The sequence below is a fragment of the Simochromis diagramma genome, unplaced genomic scaffold, assembly GCF_900408965.1.
Source record: "Simochromis diagramma unplaced genomic scaffold, fSimDia1.1 OVJJ01000402.1, whole genome shotgun sequence".
Taxonomy (NCBI): domain Eukaryota; kingdom Metazoa; phylum Chordata; class Actinopteri; order Cichliformes; family Cichlidae; genus Simochromis; species Simochromis diagramma.
In genome coordinates, this window is record NW_024386972.1 from 1,756,108 (window position 1) to 1,776,414 (window position 20,307).

Below are 20,307 nucleotides of genomic sequence, written 5' to 3' on the forward strand. Positions count from 1 at the left end.
CGGGGAATTTTTATAACACATATATGAACTCTAGTTGGCTTAAGGATGTTCTCTTAAGGTCACGTTTGAGACCAAAAAAAATAAGACACTGAAGAAAATCTTAAAGAGAAAATTGCTGTGCCATTTTGTCACGCTCATTAGGCCTCATATTAATATTAAATATACACCCCCAATTCACAAAAACAGTTGCCTTAAGATGGTTTATATGGTAAGGTAAAGATCTTACAATATTAGAAAAAAGATAAATGCATGAATCAAAATGACCTACTGATATTATCCTAAATGGTTTAGGTTAGCATGATAAAACAAAGAAAAAAAAAAAGACAAAATGATGACTTAATGCTTGACACCACAACCATTGTTAGTATTTTAACATTTGGGGGAGTTTGGTTAAAGACAGTGTAGAGGTTTGTTATCATACTGTATATGATGTTATCACTCCGTATCTGCATGCTAAATGCTAGCATAGCTAACATAGCCAACACTCTTTCTAGCATGCCCGTTCAGAGGCAAAATATTAACTCATGCCCTACATCGTACCATTTTTATCAATAATTAACTTTGTTAAAGGAAATATTTTGAATCTTACACAAATGATGTGAACATGATAGCGTCAGCAAACTCTTGCATGTTTATTTTTCACTTGCCTCAGCTCACAGTTTTGGAACCTCTGGATTAGCTTAACAGACCATGGCTTTCAGCAGGAACAAACAAGTATCCTAAATTTGCACTTTCAAAGCCCAGTTATGAACAGGTTGACTGCAAGGTTTGAAAAGCTATATATATATATAGCTATATATATTTTTTTTTATATATATATATATATATATATATATATATATATGAAGATTATATCATTGTGTTCAGTTGGGGATACCACTGCATTAATATTTAACCGAGATAGCTGGATATGTGGAATTTATTTCAGGATAAATGACAGCTATTCATTTATCCTGAAATGTTCTGGTATGTTATGGAAATAAATTTAAATGCAAAATGCCTGGTATATACTGACCTTCCACTCTCTGCTTGTGTTACCAAGATGACAGATTAGATGCCCTGCTCAATGGAAAAGCAGCAAAACGTGTCCCCGTCCCACAAAAGAACCTTCCCGACCTGCCACCCCCCAGAACAGTAAGTGTTGACCAGTTCTTTCCATAATTGGAGTAACAGAAGAATGATGCAGAATGATTTGGCTTAAAAAGCACAAATATTTGGGTCTCTGCCACTGTGGTTGAGGGAATGTTAATAGCACTGACCCAAGTCAGTGGCTGAAGTAATATAGTAGATGGAACAAATCAGTGGTGATCAAGATATCCTACTGTATACCAAAGAAGCCAGAAGACAAATTCCAAATTGATATGTAACCGACAGCATTTTGGTCTTGTGTTACAGTATGTGCACAGCTATCACTAAGAAGCGTAGTGCTAAAAACAGTACTGTAACTTACAGTAAAAAGTACTGTAAGTTAATGGGTTGTTGTCAGATATTGAAACCCAGCTGCAGCAATTTTAATATAATGACACAAATAACGTCTGTGGTCATGCAAGCCAAAATCATTCCCCTCAACCATCAGAGTTGCAAGCCGAGGCTTCGTGAAATGTGTTCTCCCTCAGAAGCAGGTATTTAACAACCCATGGGGCTACAAGACTGGAGAGGTGATTGTTCAGGAGTGTGTGAGAGGGAACTACACTGTGTTTCATGTTGACTAGGAGACCAGTGGCTTCTGAATTGGCCCAGTGTGACTTCAGGAAAAAGGTTTAAAACATCCCGTCAGTGCCTTTGAACTTTACACACATGCACAGTGGCCTCCCTACTATAAACTGCAGTAGCAGCTGTTGTTAATCAGTGCAAGTGCTTGTCAGCATGTGTGTGAGAGTGCATGTGAATTGGATGCATTGAAATAAAGTCAATGTCCATTTTGTCCATTTGGAGCCTTCAGAATTATTTAGCAGCAGTATTTTCGAGGACTTGTTTTATCATTTAAAAACTCAAAAAACGCTTTACTTTTCAGTTGTACAATAATTTCACAAGTGCTGTATAGCTTCCAGATATGCCTCAGACAGGTCTGACAGAGGCATTTCTCCTTCCTTGCCTTCTGCATCCAGCTGTGGTATAACTGGCCCCGTCTTGGGAAGCCTGAGTAAACATGTCCACAGTGAACCACTCTTTGGAAATCCGTTCATCTGCTTACGGGGCTTCCATCCATTTTCAGTGATGGTATACACAAGAGTTAACATGTGTTTCACTGTGAACGCAGAATCCCCCCTGATCATTGCGGTGAACAGAGCTCCCTTGCTGTTGATGTAATGCCCATGCATAGCTGTCCACTGGCCTGTTGTGATATTATAACAATCCATTAGACAGCGAAGAAAGTCGTCACAAGGCCCGTTGCGCATCACATACAAATTGTCCTTGTGAGCTACCATACAGTGGCCATAGCTCTGAGGTCTGATCAGTGTGGTAGCAAGCTTCCACTCATCATTCACAGGTACGTATTCATAGATGTCTGTGGTGTCTGGTGGCTTCCAGAAGCAAATAAATATCCGTCGTCTAGCGACAGCACAAGCTGCAGATGCTACGGGTCGTGGCGCATGCTGTATAAATGTCCACTCTCCTTTTACAACATGATACCTCTCTGCTGTGGAAATTATATTCTTTTGGGACTCTCCACCAATGGCGTAGAGCTGACCCTCGTGCCCAAGAAGGGTAAAATTATATCTGGGTTGCTGGGGACCTGGGAGAGTAGTCCAAAGTCCTGAATCGGGGTTGTAGCAGAAGCTACTGTCCACTGTGTCCTTACTGTAACCAAAAACCCCACCAACGATATATAAGCGATTGTCAACCACTGCTACTCCAGCCATGGAGGTGCTGCAAGCAGTTGGTAGGTCTGTCAGATGCTTCCACTGCCCCTCTTTTTCGTCGAGGTAGCAAACGACCCTGAAGGAGTCTTGCAGCAGCTCCAGTGAAGGAGAATGGGTCCCTATAGCAATAAAAGAAGAAGGGGACAAAGTTTGAGAGTATTGCAGCAGCTCCTCAGGGATTGAACTTTCTGCTTCATCCTTGAGATCATCAAAGGTGTCACAAAGAAAGAGTGCAGCATTGTGAAACAGTGCGTGCACCCCAAATATGGAGGCTGTATGGTAAAGCAGAAGGCAGTTGTCCGAGTCTATAATGTCGCAAAGATGCTGGACCAAATGTTCAACCTGTAGAAAAGCAGCACACTCGACCGCTTCGACAAGCTCATCTGGTTCACTGATGGTGGGAATCTCTCCCCTGCAGACTGCAAGGGCAATGAGGAAACCTCTTGCGTGCACTCCTCCTTTCAGGTAGAGCTCATCTTGCTGACTTTCTTTCATCCCAGAGTGAAAAAGAGCACAGAAATAGTCGCTGTACTTAAGGAGAAAAGCCCGCTCCACAGTGAACCAACTGTCCTCCACCCTCACTCTCAGCCAGCCTGCCTGGTACTCTCTGTTCTCCAGATCAAGGGTCGCATTCTCGGCATGAATATCCCGGTTGATTCCCAGGCCTTCGGGCATTTCCATGGTCTCTTAAACCAGGATCTCTGTTCTTCCTAAAACGGCCTCTCAAGTAATTATTTTGTGTGTGACTCGAGTGTGGAATAGCCATTTTTTCCCTCGAGCTGCATGGTAAATAAAGATTTGTGTGAGCTCCATTGCGTCCTGTCTGCATGGTCTTAAAATAGAGATGGACTATAGATAGCAGCTGTGCCACTTGCAAGCGTCAGGCAGGGAAAGGAAAACTGTTGACATGCACTGTAGCGGTAATGTGGCTGCCGGCAACTGGTCATTATCATAACCGCAATAAGACTGGCTAGCATAAAGTAAGTATTTACTGAATTATTCATGATTACGTTATCCCTTTAAATCCAGCTTGGTTTAAAATGGCTATTTAAATTACACATGAAAATCCATTTGCAGCCATACATTTTAAGTAGGTAACTTGAAAAGGATTAAGCTGGCAAAAAAGGGACTGGTACCAAAAATATCAAGGTTTTAGAAAAGGTCAAAGTTTTCCCAAGAAGGCAAAATAACAGGAAAACAAATAGTTTGTGTCATGTGAAATCTTTGCATTCTGCCTCCAGCCACGTAGATAACGTATAGTCTCTTTTCTTTTTTATTTTCACTCATTAAATTTTTAATTTCATAATTTCTAAATCAAAAAAGTTACTAAGTAACAAGTAACAGAGGCAAAGGATCAGGGATTTTTCCTGAACTCTGTTCTCTAGAAACCAAACTGATAATTTTTATCACCACCTTTTACATTGAGCTCCCAGCAGGCTTTCAGATGCACTGTGTGTGTGTGTGTGTGTGTGTGTGTGTGTGTGTGTGTGTGTGTGTGTGTGTGTGTGTGTGTGTGTGTGTGTGTGTGTGTGTGTGTGCTTTCACTGCACCGAATTCTTGGCATGGGAACCAGGGATTTTCCATGTTCCTCTGACTGTTCGTTTTTTGGGCTCTCTTTTCCCACTCTTTACTCAAAGCCCCTCCACCACACCCCGCCACCCTCTCTCCTTGCTTTGTTATTTATCCTCCGACTCCTCATTTCTTCCCTTCTAGTCGATGTTTCTGTGGTGAAGAAGTGTGTTTGTGCGTGAGAGAAGTGAAAGGAAGGGGCTAAAGTGACTATTAGAGACAGAAGAATAGCAAAGTCTTCTGGGAGAATGGATACACACACCTGGCATGTCCCTGATGCTTTTTCACCAGTGCAACACCTCCCTGGAATGGCTTACTATGCTTCTCTTCAGGCTTGGCTCAGACAACAAGCCAATTTAATATTTTTGGAGTTGAGGAAATGTAAAAAGAAAAAGAAAAAAGATAGAGATAAGAGTGGGTGGGCAGTCTGGGGTGGCTTACTGCGGTTCCTCTGGAATGCCTGACTTTTTGTTTTAATTAATAGCAGATGCTTAACTCTTGACTACTTTTTTTTAAACTCTGGAGAAGTTTACACTCTTGCAGTGAGAGAGTGAGAGAGAAGTGAGAAACAGAATAATAACTTTCTCAGGAAATTCCTGTTAACTGCTTTTGTATATAACTATTATTAAGGCTTAGACCAGGCTTGTCTCTAACTCTCTTGACTTGTTATTTGCAGTATATATGGGTTATGAAACCATGAGCTCTATGTAAAACCGGACATAGCCACAATGTTGTCACCTGTTGGATTGAGTTTGGCATTTTGGCCATGGTCATCTTGAATACTTTAAATCAGGGCATCAACAGCGAGGGGTGGATCTAAGTGTTGAGGACACTGAGAGCACATTGTCATATGGCAGAAACTTGTCAATACCAAGATAGTCATACCCGTAATCGATTGTTGTTTGTTCACTCTAAACATAACATCCATCCACCATCAATTTTCTTATCTGGGCTCAAGTCTCAGGGCACACACTCTATGCCAAGACCTTCCACTCCCCACACCAGCCAAGAGATGTAATCTCTCGAGTGTATCGTGGATCTGCTACAGGGCCTCCTCCCAGCAGGACATGCTCAGACGACCTCACCTACAAGGTACCTAGGAGGCATCCTAGTCATATGTCCAAGCCACTTCATCTGGTTCCTTTTGATGTGGAGTAGTGGCCAGGCTCTGAATCCCTCTCAATTTACAAATTTCCTCTAAGGAAGAATACAGCCACCCTTCGGAGGAAGCTCATATCTGACGCTAGTATCCATGATTCAGTTCTTTCAGGCACTACCCAGAGCTCACGGCCAAAGGTGAAGGTCGGAAGATCAGTGCTTCCCTTAGCACTCTCTTAATCACAAAAAAATGGTACAGCGCTCACATCGCTGCCAAAACACACATCAATCCATCTTTCGATGTCCATCTCCACTCAGACCTAGAGAGTCTTAAAATCAGCTTGTGCGCTATTCTTTTTTCTGATCATGGCCTCAGATTTGGAAGTGCTAATTCTCATTCCTATAGTTTCATACTCAGCAGCAAGTTTTTCTTGAGGTCACCGCTTGATCATCTGCAAAAGAAGCAGAGACGTGATCCTGAGCCACTTGGGTAATTGGCTGGGGGTAAATGTAACATTAATATACAAAATAAACATAAATCTAACTTGGAAATAGCAATTGAGATGATAAGTTGACGAGGAGAGAATTTACCTAGATCATAAATCAGGAAAAATCTAAAATATTTTCATTGATTTCTTTACAGTTGAATTAAATTTTGAAGCCCCCTGTTGGCAATTAGGATAAACGGGGGTTTACATGACTTAATTTTAGTTTTGCCTCCATCATTTTCTACAACCTAAATTATAAAGTTATAATAATTTTACAGAAATAAACGAGTAAGAAGGAGTGATGTAACTCCTGTGATTAAAAATAACAATGGTCAATAGACACCCTAGTAATGCCAACATCTTATCTCAGTGGTTATCACTGTTGCCTCATAGTAGGGTGTTTAAACCAAGAGTACAACTTCTGCCGTTGCTGATTTGCTTCAGTATTTCCTGCTATCAAAAAAACATGGTAGGTTTTTTCTGCTTATCACCTCACTGGAAACACACACACACACACTGACAGTTTCACTTACGAATTAAAGAAAGTTCAGAAGAATATGTGGGCACAAGTGAGCCAATATACCTGTAACAGCATCAGTTATTATCAGCATCAGTTACCTGTGTGTTTAAATAGACTTTATATATTTTGGTCATTTTCGAGAGCAGGTCTCATGACACACTGACTGCTTGTATAATGACGCATCTTAAATAGCTCCATGATGTATAAGGGATGTTACCCTCCCTAAACGGCCGTGATAACATTTCTGCCAACACATTGCTTAGTGGCTGCTTTCCTCCATGTTCAGGCATGCAGGCAAATCACACAAGTGAGTCTTCATCACTGTGACTGCTCGCGGACCGTGACATGACGCCAGTTATTATAACATCTGCTATGGATTACTGAAAATGTCTTAGCTCACTGAAGTGATATGGTGGGAAAAGCTCACTAACAGGGAATTCCCTGTTTACTGGGAGTTGCTGCGTCTGTCACTGACAGCCCACATCAGAAATAATGATTTTTACACAAACAGACAAATATGGCTGTGTTTTTATTTTTTGTTGTTCTGTTTCTAAGCTGAACCAGTAAATCACTCTGGTATCTGAAGACCCACCACAGGTTTGTGACCGCTAAACACAATTTATCACTGCTTTCTCTCTCATTTGTTTCTGTATATTTTAAGCGTGGCTGATTTGGGGCAACTAAAAGTACCATTCACACTCTCATCATATGGTATATTGAGTTATTCTGTTTACTATACAGAGCAGCTGAAGGACTGCAACCTTTCAGAGAATGTGAAAGCTGTACAATAAGTAAATATAATAAAAATAAGCAGAATGCTTTAAAGTATACTAATTTCAATAAGTAGAAGTGAAAGTGAAAGAATTCAAACAGTGGGATATATGTAATTTTTTTAACTTCCTTTAACTTCACTGACTCCAGTATCTCTCAGTTTATCTGAGATAAGAAAAAGAATACATAGATTGCATCTTCACTGGCAGCTACTGAAGTTTTTAAGCGGGCAAGTCATTTTATTTCCAGATTGCACCAAGACCAAACTTGCATATCTGCCATCTTCTGATTGCCACCATAGATACTTCATAGGATTATGTCGCAACTTCAGGGTATTGAGGCTGTTTTCCAGTGATGAAATTCTTCCTTCTTGGAAGGTCCTTCCCCCACACATCATGCATGAGTCCAAAGGTTTAAGGTTGTTCAAAGTGTGAAAAATAAACACCTGATTAATTAATATGGTCTTCAAATTACCTGCATTTTTGAAGTTGACAGCTTTTCCCACAAGACTGAGTTTTAATAAAAGGTACAACATGCTGTTTCAAAGCATCTCCTAAAAGATGCTGATTAGTAATGCTTGTTTTATACTACCATGGTTATATCTGGTTACATAGCTGTTTGCCTACATAGCCTGGGGAGAAGTTTTGAACACAAATGCAAAAGCAATGCAAATGTGTTCCCATGTTCTCCTTTAAAAACCCAAACGGCACGTTGTTCAACCGTGCGTAGGCTGAATGCCGAATGGTTGACAAGTGGGCCAGAATGGGGCGAGGGTGCAGAAGTCTGAAAAAACATTAAAGTTCAAAAATAAAGTATTGAAAACATAGACATGCGCTGCAGTGGATGCTTTTCCTTATTTTCAAAGCTCAGTTTCACAAGACCACAGATTGGTTGAACCACATACTTTGGACACGTGTGACAGCAGATGCTCTGTGCAGGTAGATGGACTGTATATGGTCTACCAATGCACTGCCGAAAGAGAAGCAAATTCAGCCCATAAGACTGACAAATGGCAGTGACAAACTTTCTGCACCACTCTACATTTAACCAGTTATTATAACTTTGGCTCCACACTGTGTCTATCATCCTGTCTCCCTCACGTCACCCCCAACCAGGGGCAGCGCATTGCTGCCACTCTGAGCCTCCTGGGTTCTTCTGGAGATGTCTTCCTGTTAAAAGGGAGTTTTTCCTTTCCACTCTTGCCAGAGTGCTTGCTCACAGAGAGTTTTCTCTTTATTATTCTAGGGTCTTTACTTGATAGTATAAAGCACCTGGAGGCCATAAAAATAGAGTAGAATAGAATAGAATCTTCTGCTAGATTAGTGTACTGTGTAACTTCTAACTGTTATATGTCTACTAATGTGTCTAACCCACACAATGTCATTGATTGGTTTGTGGATTTAGATTTAATAAGCCTTTAAAATCTTATTTTTTTGTGTGATTTTTTTGTGTCAGTCACAAAGTAGAAATAGCCTAAATTGTTAACAAGAACTAAGAAGTTTATTGTGACTTTGCTTTTCCATCCTCCTGGAGAGCGTTACCAGTAGCTACCAGTAGAGTGCTATGCTTGTCCTGCTTTGATTCAAGCTTTATTCTTAATTTACCCAAAGAAAAGTGATACAGAGAGAGTGAGGCTCAGTTGTAACAGTGTAAATATTCAGGAGCCATTATGCTGCACAAGCAACATCTGTCTAATGTATCGAGCAAAATCCTGAGCTTCATTAAAAAGAAGAAGAAGAAGCTAAATATAAAAAACAAAAAAACAAAAACACAACTGGAGACAGATGTGTTTGTTTTGGTTTTGATTTTAGTCAAGCATTAAGTGTTGGGGAGACAGTCTTTACCACACAGGAGACAGAAGTGAAGCCAGACTGCTGAGTGATTTCAGGAAAGCCACACACACATATATACCCCTACGCACACACACATACCCACACACACAAATATACGACACCCTTCTCTTCTTCCTTGCTCGCACAAACACTCCCTCTTCCCTAAAGGCAAACGTGCTAGTAGTTACCAGGTCTTGCCTCCCAGGTCAGAGGAGGTTTGGTTACACGAGGAATTCCCTAGTTATTCCTGAAGTGACAGCTGGGATTAACCACATGTTCAGCCTGTGGGAATAACACATGTCGATGTGTGCGTGTGTGCATGTGTATGCGCGTGTGTTCAGAGCACTTAATTACCACTGGTCTAGAAACTATAATGACAGTAGGTTTGGGGGGGAAGTTAAATGAACAAAAAGCACAGACATTTACAATCCCACACTTCTCTTTTTTGGGTACTTTTCTCGTTTTTGACTCCCTCATCTTTCTCTCATCTGTCAGGGTGTGGTGTGTCGGGAACCGTTCCCTTTGCCTCCAGTACCAGCTCCAGCCTGTGCAGACGCTTCAGAGAGTTACTATGAGGAGGCTCAACCCTATGAGGAAACTGTCAATGGTAAGAACTGTGTTCAAAGTTAGATGTATCATCTATCGCACAGCCCCAGGTGATGAATTCATACCTTATTCATCATCAGAGTTACCCAGTGCTCTTGCTGTATACTACTGCAAAGAATATCAGTATTATTTTTAATGCAGCCTTCCTATTTGAAGCAATTCTTCGTGTTTGTGTGAGTGTGTGCCACAAAATATTTGAGACTGCTTCTTTACAGAAATAGTTTTTTTAAGTGTATTTTCATAATTCTGATGCTGTTAAATTGAATTTTACAATCACTTCTTTTAAATTAAGACCATTTTCATTTAGATATATTTTTATTGTTTCAGTTCAATCCAACTAAACTATGTAAGTTACAGACATTTCAGACCCGCTGTGCCTTTTTCTTAGCTTAACATTTTAGCTTGAGCTGTAAAATAAAGCGAAAAGAGTTGCCTAGGTACTGGAACAAATAACTGAGTAAGTGGTAAGACCCGCACCACAATTATAAGAAACCAGTCTGTATTACCAGTTTTTGCGCAATAGCGGCGTTTCACAGCTCTGTGGGAAAGAATTAGGTAACAATTGTTCGAATGTAACACATGTCAGCTTTTTATTCAGTACTGGAAGCTTTTTCTTCAGAATTGTTACTAAACACATTTTTACCACAGCTGCAAAGAATATTCTGTCCTGTTTGGCCTGTGGTTGTTTGTTATTAGTCATACTGTATAATCATCGCCTAGGTAAGCAACAAGCAGAATGTCAGAATGGGAGTGAAAGGTGGTTTAAGTGAATATCAGTGATAGCATGGTTGTTCCAGAAACTGCTGATTTCCCCACACAGTTTTCTCTAGGGTTCACAGAGAATCATCTAAAAAAGAGAAAATATCCAGTAAGCAGGAGTTCTCTGTCCAAAAATACTTAACCAAGGTCAGAGGAGACTAGCGAGACTGTTTTTAGATGATAGGAAGGCAACAGTAAACATCCACTTGTTATGGTCAAGGCATGCAGAAGAGCATCTCTTGGGTTACAGCAGCAGAAGACCACACCGGGTCTCACTCCTGTCATATATTAATGAAAACTGCTACACTTCGGACTTGATTGTTGCCAAAATTGGACAAAAGAAGACTGGAAATGGTGATGCTGGGTTCAGAATTTAACATAGACCCATCCTTCTGGCTGGTGGTGATGGTGCGGGACATGTTTTCTTGCCACACTTTGGACCCCTTAGTACAAACTGACCATAATTTAAACACCTTAGCCTTCTGATTATTGTTGCTGACCATGTCCGTCCCTTCATGACAACAGTGTAGCCATCTTCTGATGACTGCTTCCAACTGGATAACACACCATCTCACAAGGCTCGGATAATCTGATTTCTGGAACACGACAATGAATTCTTTGTACTCAGGTGGAGTCCTCAGTCACCAGGAGCTCAAGAGATTTAAATCACGGATATACAGCCGACAAATCAGCAGCAACTGTGTGATGTTATCATGTCAATATGGACAAAAACCTCAGAGGAATGTTTCCAGCACCTTGTTGAATCTATGCCACAAAGACTTAAGGCGGCTTTGAAGAAAAAACGAAGTGGCCCGTGAATGCATTTGAAAAAGAAAACATATGTGAATAGGCCAAAGAGAATGCAATAATGAAGATTTTTATTTTTTTTTTGTAATCTTTTCTATGATTATTATTCAAAGGCATTATGTTCTGTCCAATCTCCCCTATGTTGCTTTTCTTCCTCATGTTTCCTTTTATATTATATAGATCTGGACTGTTTTGGCCATCGCTCAGGGCCCTGGATACGAGAGTACAGCTCTGACAGTGTGGTCTATGCTGTTATCACCGGGGGTAGCTAGGACTTGTTTGTCTGTCTGTGTGGCATGAATGCAGGCGATTGCATAAATCCAAAATTCAAATTGGGAAGCCAGCATGTCCCCAAAGTGCTCGTTGTCCAGTTTTATCAGCGCCGTGCATGTAAGGAAACAGTTTCATCATCAATCAGCCTCATACTATCAATTTCCTGAGTTTATTATTTTCCCGTTCATCATAACTTTGTTTCATCATTTTCCTGTCTGCTTACCATCAGTACTGAAAATGTGTGTTTGCTCAATGCTTTAGGAAATCCTCCTCCATTCAAGAAAGTCACAAAGGTCCAAAAAACAGAGATTAACTTTATTTTTCATTCACTCTCATCGCACAGATTTTGCTTCTCCTAATCCTTGCTTTCGACGCCCTGCCATTTTTCATCCCTTGTAGCCCATGCAGTGTCGTAATCTTTAGCTTTGCTTGCCCTTTGTAGATGATGGAGAGGCGGTAAGCAGCTCATATGAGTCCTACGATGAGGAGGAAGTGACCAGAGAGAAGTCGTCATCAGCTCAGCACCAGTGGCCATCAGCAGAGGCGTCTATTGAGCTGATGAAAGATGCTCGCATCTGCGCTTTCCTGTGGAGGAAGAAATGGCTTGGCCAGTGGGCCAAACAGCTTTGCGTTATCAAAGACCATCATCTGCTGGTGGGTAAACGACTGTATTAACGCTGCAGTGAGGTTTTGTGTTATGGTATTGCGTGTTATGATTGTGTTGTGATACGTACAAGAAAAAAAATCTAAACCAAATTAGCCCATATATTAAAAAGAATAGGGCTGTGTATAGTCCCTGTAATATTTTGTATGCTAGAAAGCCGATGTGTAGGCTTTACTTTTTAACTGTTCAACTGACAGCTGCCAGAGATTCTTAATAGCAAGCGCTGAACGAACAGCTGTCAAGAAATAGATCTGTGACAACGCATATGCAACTTCCTCTGAAACTGACTTATTATATTTTTATATTTTTCTTGGTATTAAAAGACAAATGCATGAATACCTGCCCACTATGTTTGCTTAAGTGTTCCTCCAGTTGCTCGTCTAGCATTCTAGAGGGTAATTACCTATGAACACTTTTTTTAACAGGCTATCTAAAGCATGGAGTTCGCACGAGTGGCTGTTTTCACTTTCTTAAAATGTCTACAGTAAAACTTTTATTCTAATATGATTCAAATCAATAAACACATTCAGGAATTTACCCAATTTTTACTTTGCTGTTAGATAGGTAGGTAATGGTTTATGGTTGAGAAGACTGCATAGTAACTACACAAATCTGCTGATTATTCTAAACACTGATTGGTTGACAACATTTACTATTTACCTTCTAGCTTGTTTTGGTCAGCATGCAGCTAAAATTAAAGGACAGTAATTCATTTTTAACGAAGCTTGCATGTTGATTCTGCCTCTCTCAGTGCTATAAAAGCTCCAAGGAGCAGACACCTCTGCTGGATGTGAGTCTGCTGGGCTGCAGTGTTGTTTACAAAGAGAAGCAGTTAAAGAGGAAAGAGCACAAGCTGAAGATTATTCCAGTGGGTGGGGAGACCATTGTCCTGGGCTTGCAGAGCAAAGAACAGGCTGAGCAGTGGCTGAAGGTAACACGTTCACAGTAGCTTGCTTTCGAGATCGTTGGATGGTTATTTGTTTGTTCGCAATATCAAAATGAGAACATCTTGTTTTTGCTCCAGGTTATTCAAGAGATCAGTCCCAAGCCAGCTGATAGCTGTGACCCCCAACACACTGTGTCTGACTCCCCAAGGCTTATTTGTACTAAGGTACATTGATCTGTTGTGATCAGACATCATGTTTTTGATGAGACTTTTGATAAGATTTCAAAATGACTAAAATATAGCCATGAATCCACAGGGAGAGCTGAGTGAGAGATACTCTGTGGCTTCAGAGAGCGGCAGCAGCACAGACAGCCATGCTGAAACGCCAGAAAGCAAAGATGGTAAGCTACTCTGTGGGGTTTTAGCTTTTATCTGCTGTGCTCCACATGTTCAAGGAGAGGGTGTAAAAAGAAAAAATAGTCAATTTATCGTCCTTCTCCTCCTCTTTTCCACAGTGAAGAAAAAATATGGAGCAGGTTTAATGTTCAGCAACCTGATGAACATCGGCAAGAAAAAACCCTCCGCACTCGAGAGCCCAGAGAAATGTGTCGACACCTCAGGTTCGCAAAAATCGACTTAACTTCAAAGTTCAAAGTTTGCTGCTTTTAATTGCAGGATGGCATTCGTACTGGCATGAGAGGTCTAATGAAGGTCTAAGGCAAGGGAGTCAAACATAAGGCCCAGGGGCCAGAATCGGCCCAGCAAAGACTCCAGTCTGGCCAACTGGATGCCTTTTTGAAAATGTGAAGTAGGGCATAAATTATTGGGCTTTTAAATGTATTTTTAACAAGTTTTGCAGCTTTACCTGTTAAAAAAGACCTTCCTCATAGCCATTCCTGCTACATCAAAGTAATTAAGTAAGAAATTACAATTACAATTAAATAACAGAAAAGTTCCTGTTTTTTCAAGATTGACTATAAAAATGTAAAAAAGGTAAAAAGGACATTTTCTGTGAACTAACAGAAACTCTCTAATCCGGTTATTTTTAAAATTTACACTCAGAGTCATGCTGAACAGTTTCTTTCATTTACTCCAGCAGCAGAAAAAACTACGACCTATTGTTGAAATTACACTTCTTTTTTCTTTTATTTGGATATCTCAGTGATTAAAAGTGTAGTTAAATTTCTGCACACTGACAGAAAGGGGGGGAGTTTCACTGGTCCAGCCTTCTTAGGATCAAAGTGAGTCATAAAAGACTTGTAATCTAAAATGAGTTTGACATCCCCGGTCGAAGGTAAATATATCGTAGTAGTAACATTTATTACCCTTTCAATAATTCCATTTATATCTCATGATAAATGTAAGATGAATGCAAGCACAACGGCAATGACATTGCTGTTGGAGACATTACAGACACTTGTGATTGAATTGCATGACAGATTTTGCCCCTTGTAGTAATTTACACATTCGCCCGACAAGCAAAAGATCACCAGTTTTCCAAGAGGAGACAAAGATCCCTTTGTGTTTGTGTCAGGAAGGACAGCTGATGTAAAAACTCAAAGTATAAAACACGTGAATAAGGAAGTAGAGAAAAGTAGTTTTTTTAGTGTCTTTAAGTAATGTCCTCACTAAAAGCTACCTGTTGATGCGCCCACTTTCATTTTCTTGGTGTTTAACTAACGAAAACTAGCATGACACCAACTCATCCACAATATCCATAACATTTTCAAATTAACACTCATTGCATCATCAGATAAGTCCTACATTTGCTAGTACAGCAAGTAAATAAAACTGGAGATATGACACTCCCCTGTGGGCTCCTGGTGGTAATAATAGCACCATGCACTCCAGCAGCGTCCGTCAAAAAGGTCTCAACCCACCTCATGAGTGGGCTGGCATAGCACCTGCATATCATTTTGGTTGGTCCAGATAACATTAGATTGTATGCAAGACATACAAAAAAGCACCGTCTCTGTTTCTTCCCTGTGTTATATGCAAAATAAAGCAGATCCAGTTTGTTTTGAACCTCACTGTGAACATGGTCTAATGATGTTCTGTCAAAACTCCTCATTGTAATATATGTTAGTACTACTGGATTATAATCATTTAGTCCATAATGATATGCACCCTCTATGGCAGACTGTTGGTTTTCAGCAACAAACAAGATTATATGACAGCAATTTGTAAGCACTGGTTTAAGTAAGAACCAGTATGAATTGTGAGGTTTATCACATCAAGCAAGCATATATTTCTTTCAGTCAAGTGGAATTACCTTAAAGCCACGCAGTGTAAGTTTCTGCGACTTCAGTATTTGTTTTCTTTGCACAGTATTAATTTCTAAGAGAAGTAAAAAAGGAAACTTCATATTTATGTTTTCTCCTCCATCCTATTTCAGGCTACCTCAATGTACTGGTGAACAGTCAGTGGCGGACCTGCTGGTGTCTTATAAAGAATGGACAGCTGTGGTTTTACCAAGACAAGGGCAAGAACAAAGTAACCCAACCTGCTGTGTCTCTAGAGGGCTGCAATGTTTTGCCTGACCCCAGCCCAGAGCACCTATACTCCTTTCGGATTGACATGGATGGCACACAGATGGCAACTCTAGAGGTAGATTACCGCTTTATGTTCTCTACATTTAAATGTTTGTAGGGGGGTTAGATTGGTGAGAAAATGCTGGAGGCTTTGTTATCATGCAAAATAAATACTTTGCACTGGGTGGAAACCCAACCACGCAGGTTTCAGTTAGTCAGGAGTGGAACAGCGGTGTGCTGCAAGCTCAAAGCGCTACTTAACCAAAGCTTATTGAAAATAGACCATGATATCGCATGTACACACAGCATGTTTCCTGTCTGCAGCTCATGCTTGCCTCAGATGAGAGCTTACTTTGGGCTTACTGCTTAGCTCTAAGCGGTGGGCTCAAATGTCTGGCAGGATTTAAATGTGTGGAAAAAAGCAAATACTGAGTCAGCAAAATGAGAAAAGATGCACAGCTGCTTCTTGGAACCCTCAACAAACATGTCCTCATCTGAAACTCACTTTCTGCTGACATCAGACAGCATATGTAATATATGTGCGCACACAAGGGTGGTCTGGGAGCTTGAGTGGGTGTGGGTGCATGTGTACATATGCAAGTGTGCGTCTTTGTGTAAAGGGTGTGGATGTACTGGGCTTTTGGGGGACTAATGCTACACCCTTTTTCATTAAGCTTCCAGTACCACCCAGCTGCAGTGCATGTTTGGTCAATGGAATTCAATGTTTAGTCTTCTGGGATGTGTTCTGTTTTTTTCCTTCTTGTCATAAGGTTAACATTAAAACTATTTTAATTCAAATAAATATGCGACGTCAAACCATTATGTAATATGTGTAATAGTTAACCTTCTAATTTAGACAAGCTGTTTGAATCTTCCAAAATAATAAAAGGCAGTAAACACATCGTGTCATATCAGGTTGTTTTACGTGCCTCAATCTCAGTCTTACTTATTTAATAGAGAATTCTTGAGAAGCAGTTTGATCCAAAATACTAAATCCGAGAAACAGCTCTTTCCTCTTATATTTTTCTAGTTAAGTCTAACAGCTCGGCTTGTACGGTTCATTTCTTAAAGTTTAGTTCAGAGAACCGCTGCTTGGAAATGGTGCTGTAGCAATCATTTCATTAATTAAAAATGGCATCCAAATTAAACTCTGAGAATTTAAAAACATGATGTTGCAAGTGCATGGTTTGCAGTGAATGCTTGTCCTTTTCTTTTCCATCCCCTCCCAGGCTAAGACATCAGCAGATATGGGTCACTGGCTGGGACTCTTGCTGTCACAGACGGGAAGCAAAACAGATCCAGAGGAGCTGACATACGACTATGTCAATGCTGAGAGGATCTCCACTATTGTCAATGCTGCGAGGACTTCCTTATAGTAAATTATTCGCTTTTGTTCACCTCAATATGCAGATTTCCAGCTCCATATCTTATTCTTGGACTTTAGTAGAGTGGTTTTGCGTCATTCACAGTTTGAAATAATCCTCATTTATCACGCATTGATCTTTGGTCCAACTTTGCTTTAAATGGACCGGTGCTTAAACGCCACATTTCTAGTCTATTTGAGCACTCAAAGCACTTTCTTACTACAAGAGTCATTCACCCATTCACACATATGTGCTTTATTCTATGCCAAATCACCTTTAATCTAACATAACACACTCACACTTCAATGGATGCATCAAGGGAAACTTATATTCCCTGAGGACGACATGCAGAATAGAGGAGCCAGAGGTCAAACCACCAACCTTATGATTGGTACACGGCTTGCTCTATCTTTCAAGCCACAGCCACTGCTTTAAAACTGCCTTTCTTCTGATTGGTCAGTCCTCACAAACAAAACATTTGAACTGTAGCTGCTGTGTTCACAGCCAGAACAGTGCCTCAGATGACCAAAATAATATAACATCCCCTCTCTTTGACATCATCCAGATAGAAGAGTATATAAAGCTGTCTAAATGCCGGTGTTTTAAGCAGTCTGAAGTCTGAGCTTTTGGAGAGGACTACCACTGCACAAGGTTATTTGTTATTGTGTGTCTCTCTAGCTTGATGCAGAGGAGGTATTCAGAGCCAAACACCTACATAGACACCCTACCTTCTATTTCTCACAACTCTGATGATCTGTACGATGATGTGGCCTCTATAGCTGACCCAGAGGTACGCTGTCACGAAACCCGATGCCATGTTTTGAGATTTTAACTTTCAGTTTAATATTGACTCAGTCATCTGGCCACAAGCCATCTCCTAATTTCCTCCTCTCGTGTCATACAGGATGCTGAGGAGAATAGCCAGACAAACTGCGAGGGCAACAATCTCCAGAAAGACAATGAAACATGCTCACAAGACAATGCCAAGGGCCCACAGGGTACAGAACAAGACTCTGAAAACAGGATTTACCTAGACCTCGTCCCTGTGCGCTCTTTCCTTCATACATCCTCTGGAGGGAAACTTTCCCCTAAAGAAGCTTCGAGACATTCCCTAATACCAGCAGATGACAAGAAGGACTCCTCTTCTCAAGTTAAAGAGGTAGGAAATTAGAGTTTATTGACAACCTCAAACCTTTCTCTAGAAAATATTTTTTACTTTCTACATTAATAATTTGCGCATCATTTGGTTGCAGGGGACGTCGACTAACAATACTGAGCCAGATTCAATGCCCGCATTAAATGGGACAAACTTAGCCTCTGCTACCAGCAAACCAGAACAAGAACGAGCCCAGACTCCCACTCCATCACAGCCACAAACTCAACCAGTCAAGACCTCAACCCAGAGCCAAGAGACCACTAAGAAGACCAGCCTGGGAATCACACAGGCCTTCAATTCCTTTGGTGGACAAATCCACAAGGGTCCAACATCTCACACTGCTGCTGCGCATCCTCACAGCCCACAACCTGCAAGGCCCAAGGCACATACTATAGGTCAGGACAAATGGGGCAGTGGGTTTGCTGAGTTCTGTATATATAAAAAAGATATAGCAAGCATGCTCTTCATTTTAATATCACCACACTCACCTTTTTACAGATATATTCAACAACTTTTCATCATGAAGCAGATATGTTAGAAGTACTTATTACTTTCCTTGACACCTGCTTCCTATTCTGTACTATTACATAACCATGGCTCCCTCTAGTGACAGCCTGCATCTTCTACAGTTAAAAGCACAGCTTAAGATCTGGGCAAGTTTGGGGTTTTTTACGGTTATTAAATCTCTATGTCCTCTAAAATTATAAATGCTCAATTACCAGGATGCCCCGGTGCAGTTGAGATAAAGCTGGGCAAGAACCGCACAGAGGCAGACATGCGGCGTTACATCGACGAGCGTGATCGCCTGGAGAAAGAGAGGGAGGAGGTGAAAATCAGTCTGGCAAACCTCAAGAAAGAGAAGAGGGAAACCAAAGAGGAGCTCAGCACCTGCCAAGGTACACCTGCAGTGTCCGTATGACTCAAAGATTTGCACTGATCACATGGGGACTGACAGCAGTTTGTTGTCCTCAGATCCCAAGCAGCAGGCCTCATTGGAAGCCCGTCTGAAGCAGAAGGAGGAGGCGTGCCGAGAGGCAGAGCAGCACAGGGTGGAGGTGGAGCTACAGTTGGTAGAAGTGAAGGAAAGTCTGAAGAAAGTGGAGTCAGGGCCCTTCACGCTGGGAACCACACTGGACAGCAGCCTCCAGGACACGCCGATGGTTAGTGTGCTGGCTGTCTTTCGATACACCTCAGAATCCATCTGCTAAATGTTTTCTGTGTTTTTCGAATCAGTGCGTGATGCTTGAAATGGGAACCTTAACCATCTCGCTGCTGTTTTACCCTCAGCCTAAAGCATCAACAATAGGCTCTCCCCAGGTATCGTCATCATCGTCGTCATCGTCATCGTTATTGTCACCATCATCTTCTTCCCAACCCTCCAGCAGCAATGTTAACGCAGATTCAGTTTCCCCGGTCAATTCTGCGTCTGTTCTTAAAGGCAGACCCACCTCCATGATGACCACAAAAGGCAACGTCCTACAGAAAGCTAAGGTGAGATTCTTATTTACACAGAAAGCATCAATGTCAATATCTTATCTTGAAAGAAATATTATAATTGGTAGGTCTATTTCTTTTTATATTCATAGGAATGGGAAAAGAAATCAACAACCTAAGAGGAAATCTTCATTGACCTCTGAAATTCAGAAGTTTATGTTGGTCTAGTCGCCCGTCACCACATTCTGACCCACCGAATGAGCAGACATTTTAATCAAGAACCTCCCTTCCCTTGGCCCTTCAACCAAACCATCACTTTGTCAAGACTATGATGAGCCACAGAGGCACACTTCGTGTTCTTGGATACCACTGGATTTAATCTTAAATTCAATGACTTTTTAAAGTTTGTTTCTATTTGCAAAGGGAGGAAAGTGATGAAGTAGCATTTTGGCCAGTGTAAGAAATGCATTAATGCTACGTTTAAACTTTGAAACGTTGAAATTAAAAACCACTGAAGTACGAGACAGAGGCCCCCTTACTAAATCAGCCGCTCTGTACACAGATTGTAGCTTGGTTCATATATGCTGGTAGCCAAGATGTAAATATATTTACACCATTATTCAGCCTTTGGGCTTGTATTGCTAGCTAAAAATGCACTTTTTATTCAAATAAAAATATACTGACA

At 40.9% G+C, this 20,307-nt stretch overlaps 2 protein-coding genes across 5 annotated transcripts in view; one reads left to right on the forward strand and one right to left on the reverse strand.

The window, feature by feature from the left end:
* The window catches only part of afap1l2 (actin filament associated protein 1-like 2), a 41,039-nt gene extending 20,734 nt beyond the window's left edge, over positions 1–20,305 (forward strand). For 3 of the 4 annotated variants that reach the window (XM_040039352.1, XM_040039353.1, XM_040039354.1), the window contains exons 4-20: positions 1,043–1,134; positions 9,638–9,749; positions 11,495–11,578; positions 12,030–12,241; positions 13,003–13,182; positions 13,276–13,362; positions 13,454–13,538; positions 13,653–13,757; positions 15,533–15,744; positions 16,898–17,043; positions 17,711–17,822; positions 17,937–18,191; positions 18,286–18,583; positions 18,911–19,084; positions 19,161–19,348; positions 19,476–19,679; positions 19,775–20,305. In XM_040039352.1, coding sequence (XP_039895286.1) covers positions 1,043–1,134; positions 9,638–9,749; positions 11,495–11,578; positions 12,030–12,241; positions 13,003–13,182; positions 13,276–13,362; positions 13,454–13,538; positions 13,653–13,757; positions 15,533–15,744; positions 16,898–17,043; positions 17,711–17,822; positions 17,937–18,191; positions 18,286–18,583; positions 18,911–19,084; positions 19,161–19,348; positions 19,476–19,679; positions 19,775–19,801 — 2,573 coding nt within the window. In that variant the 3' untranslated portion in view covers positions 19,802–20,305. The remainder of the gene's footprint in view (positions 1–1,042; positions 1,135–9,637; positions 9,750–11,494; positions 11,579–12,029; positions 12,242–13,002; positions 13,183–13,275; positions 13,363–13,453; positions 13,539–13,652; positions 13,758–15,532; positions 15,745–16,897; positions 17,044–17,710; positions 17,823–17,936; positions 18,192–18,285; positions 18,584–18,910; positions 19,085–19,160; positions 19,349–19,475; positions 19,680–19,774) is intronic. The other variant, XM_040039355.1, reaches the window with a different exon arrangement.
* LOC120738198 (kelch repeat and BTB domain-containing protein 13) lies at positions 613–3,756 on the reverse strand. The gene has a single exon (XM_040039359.1). The coding sequence runs from the start codon at positions 3,543–3,545 to the stop codon at positions 2,028–2,030; it is 1,518 nt and encodes a 505-aa protein (XP_039895293.1). The 5' UTR covers positions 3,546–3,756; the 3' UTR covers positions 613–2,027.
* Positions 20,306–20,307: the final 2 nt, after the last annotated feature.

What these genes read in the sequence shown, in the direction of transcription:
- LOC120738198 (XM_040039359.1), bottom strand. Translation starts at nt 3,545, where the DNA reads ATGGAAATGCCCGAAGGCCTGGGAATCAACCGGGATATTCATGCCGAG.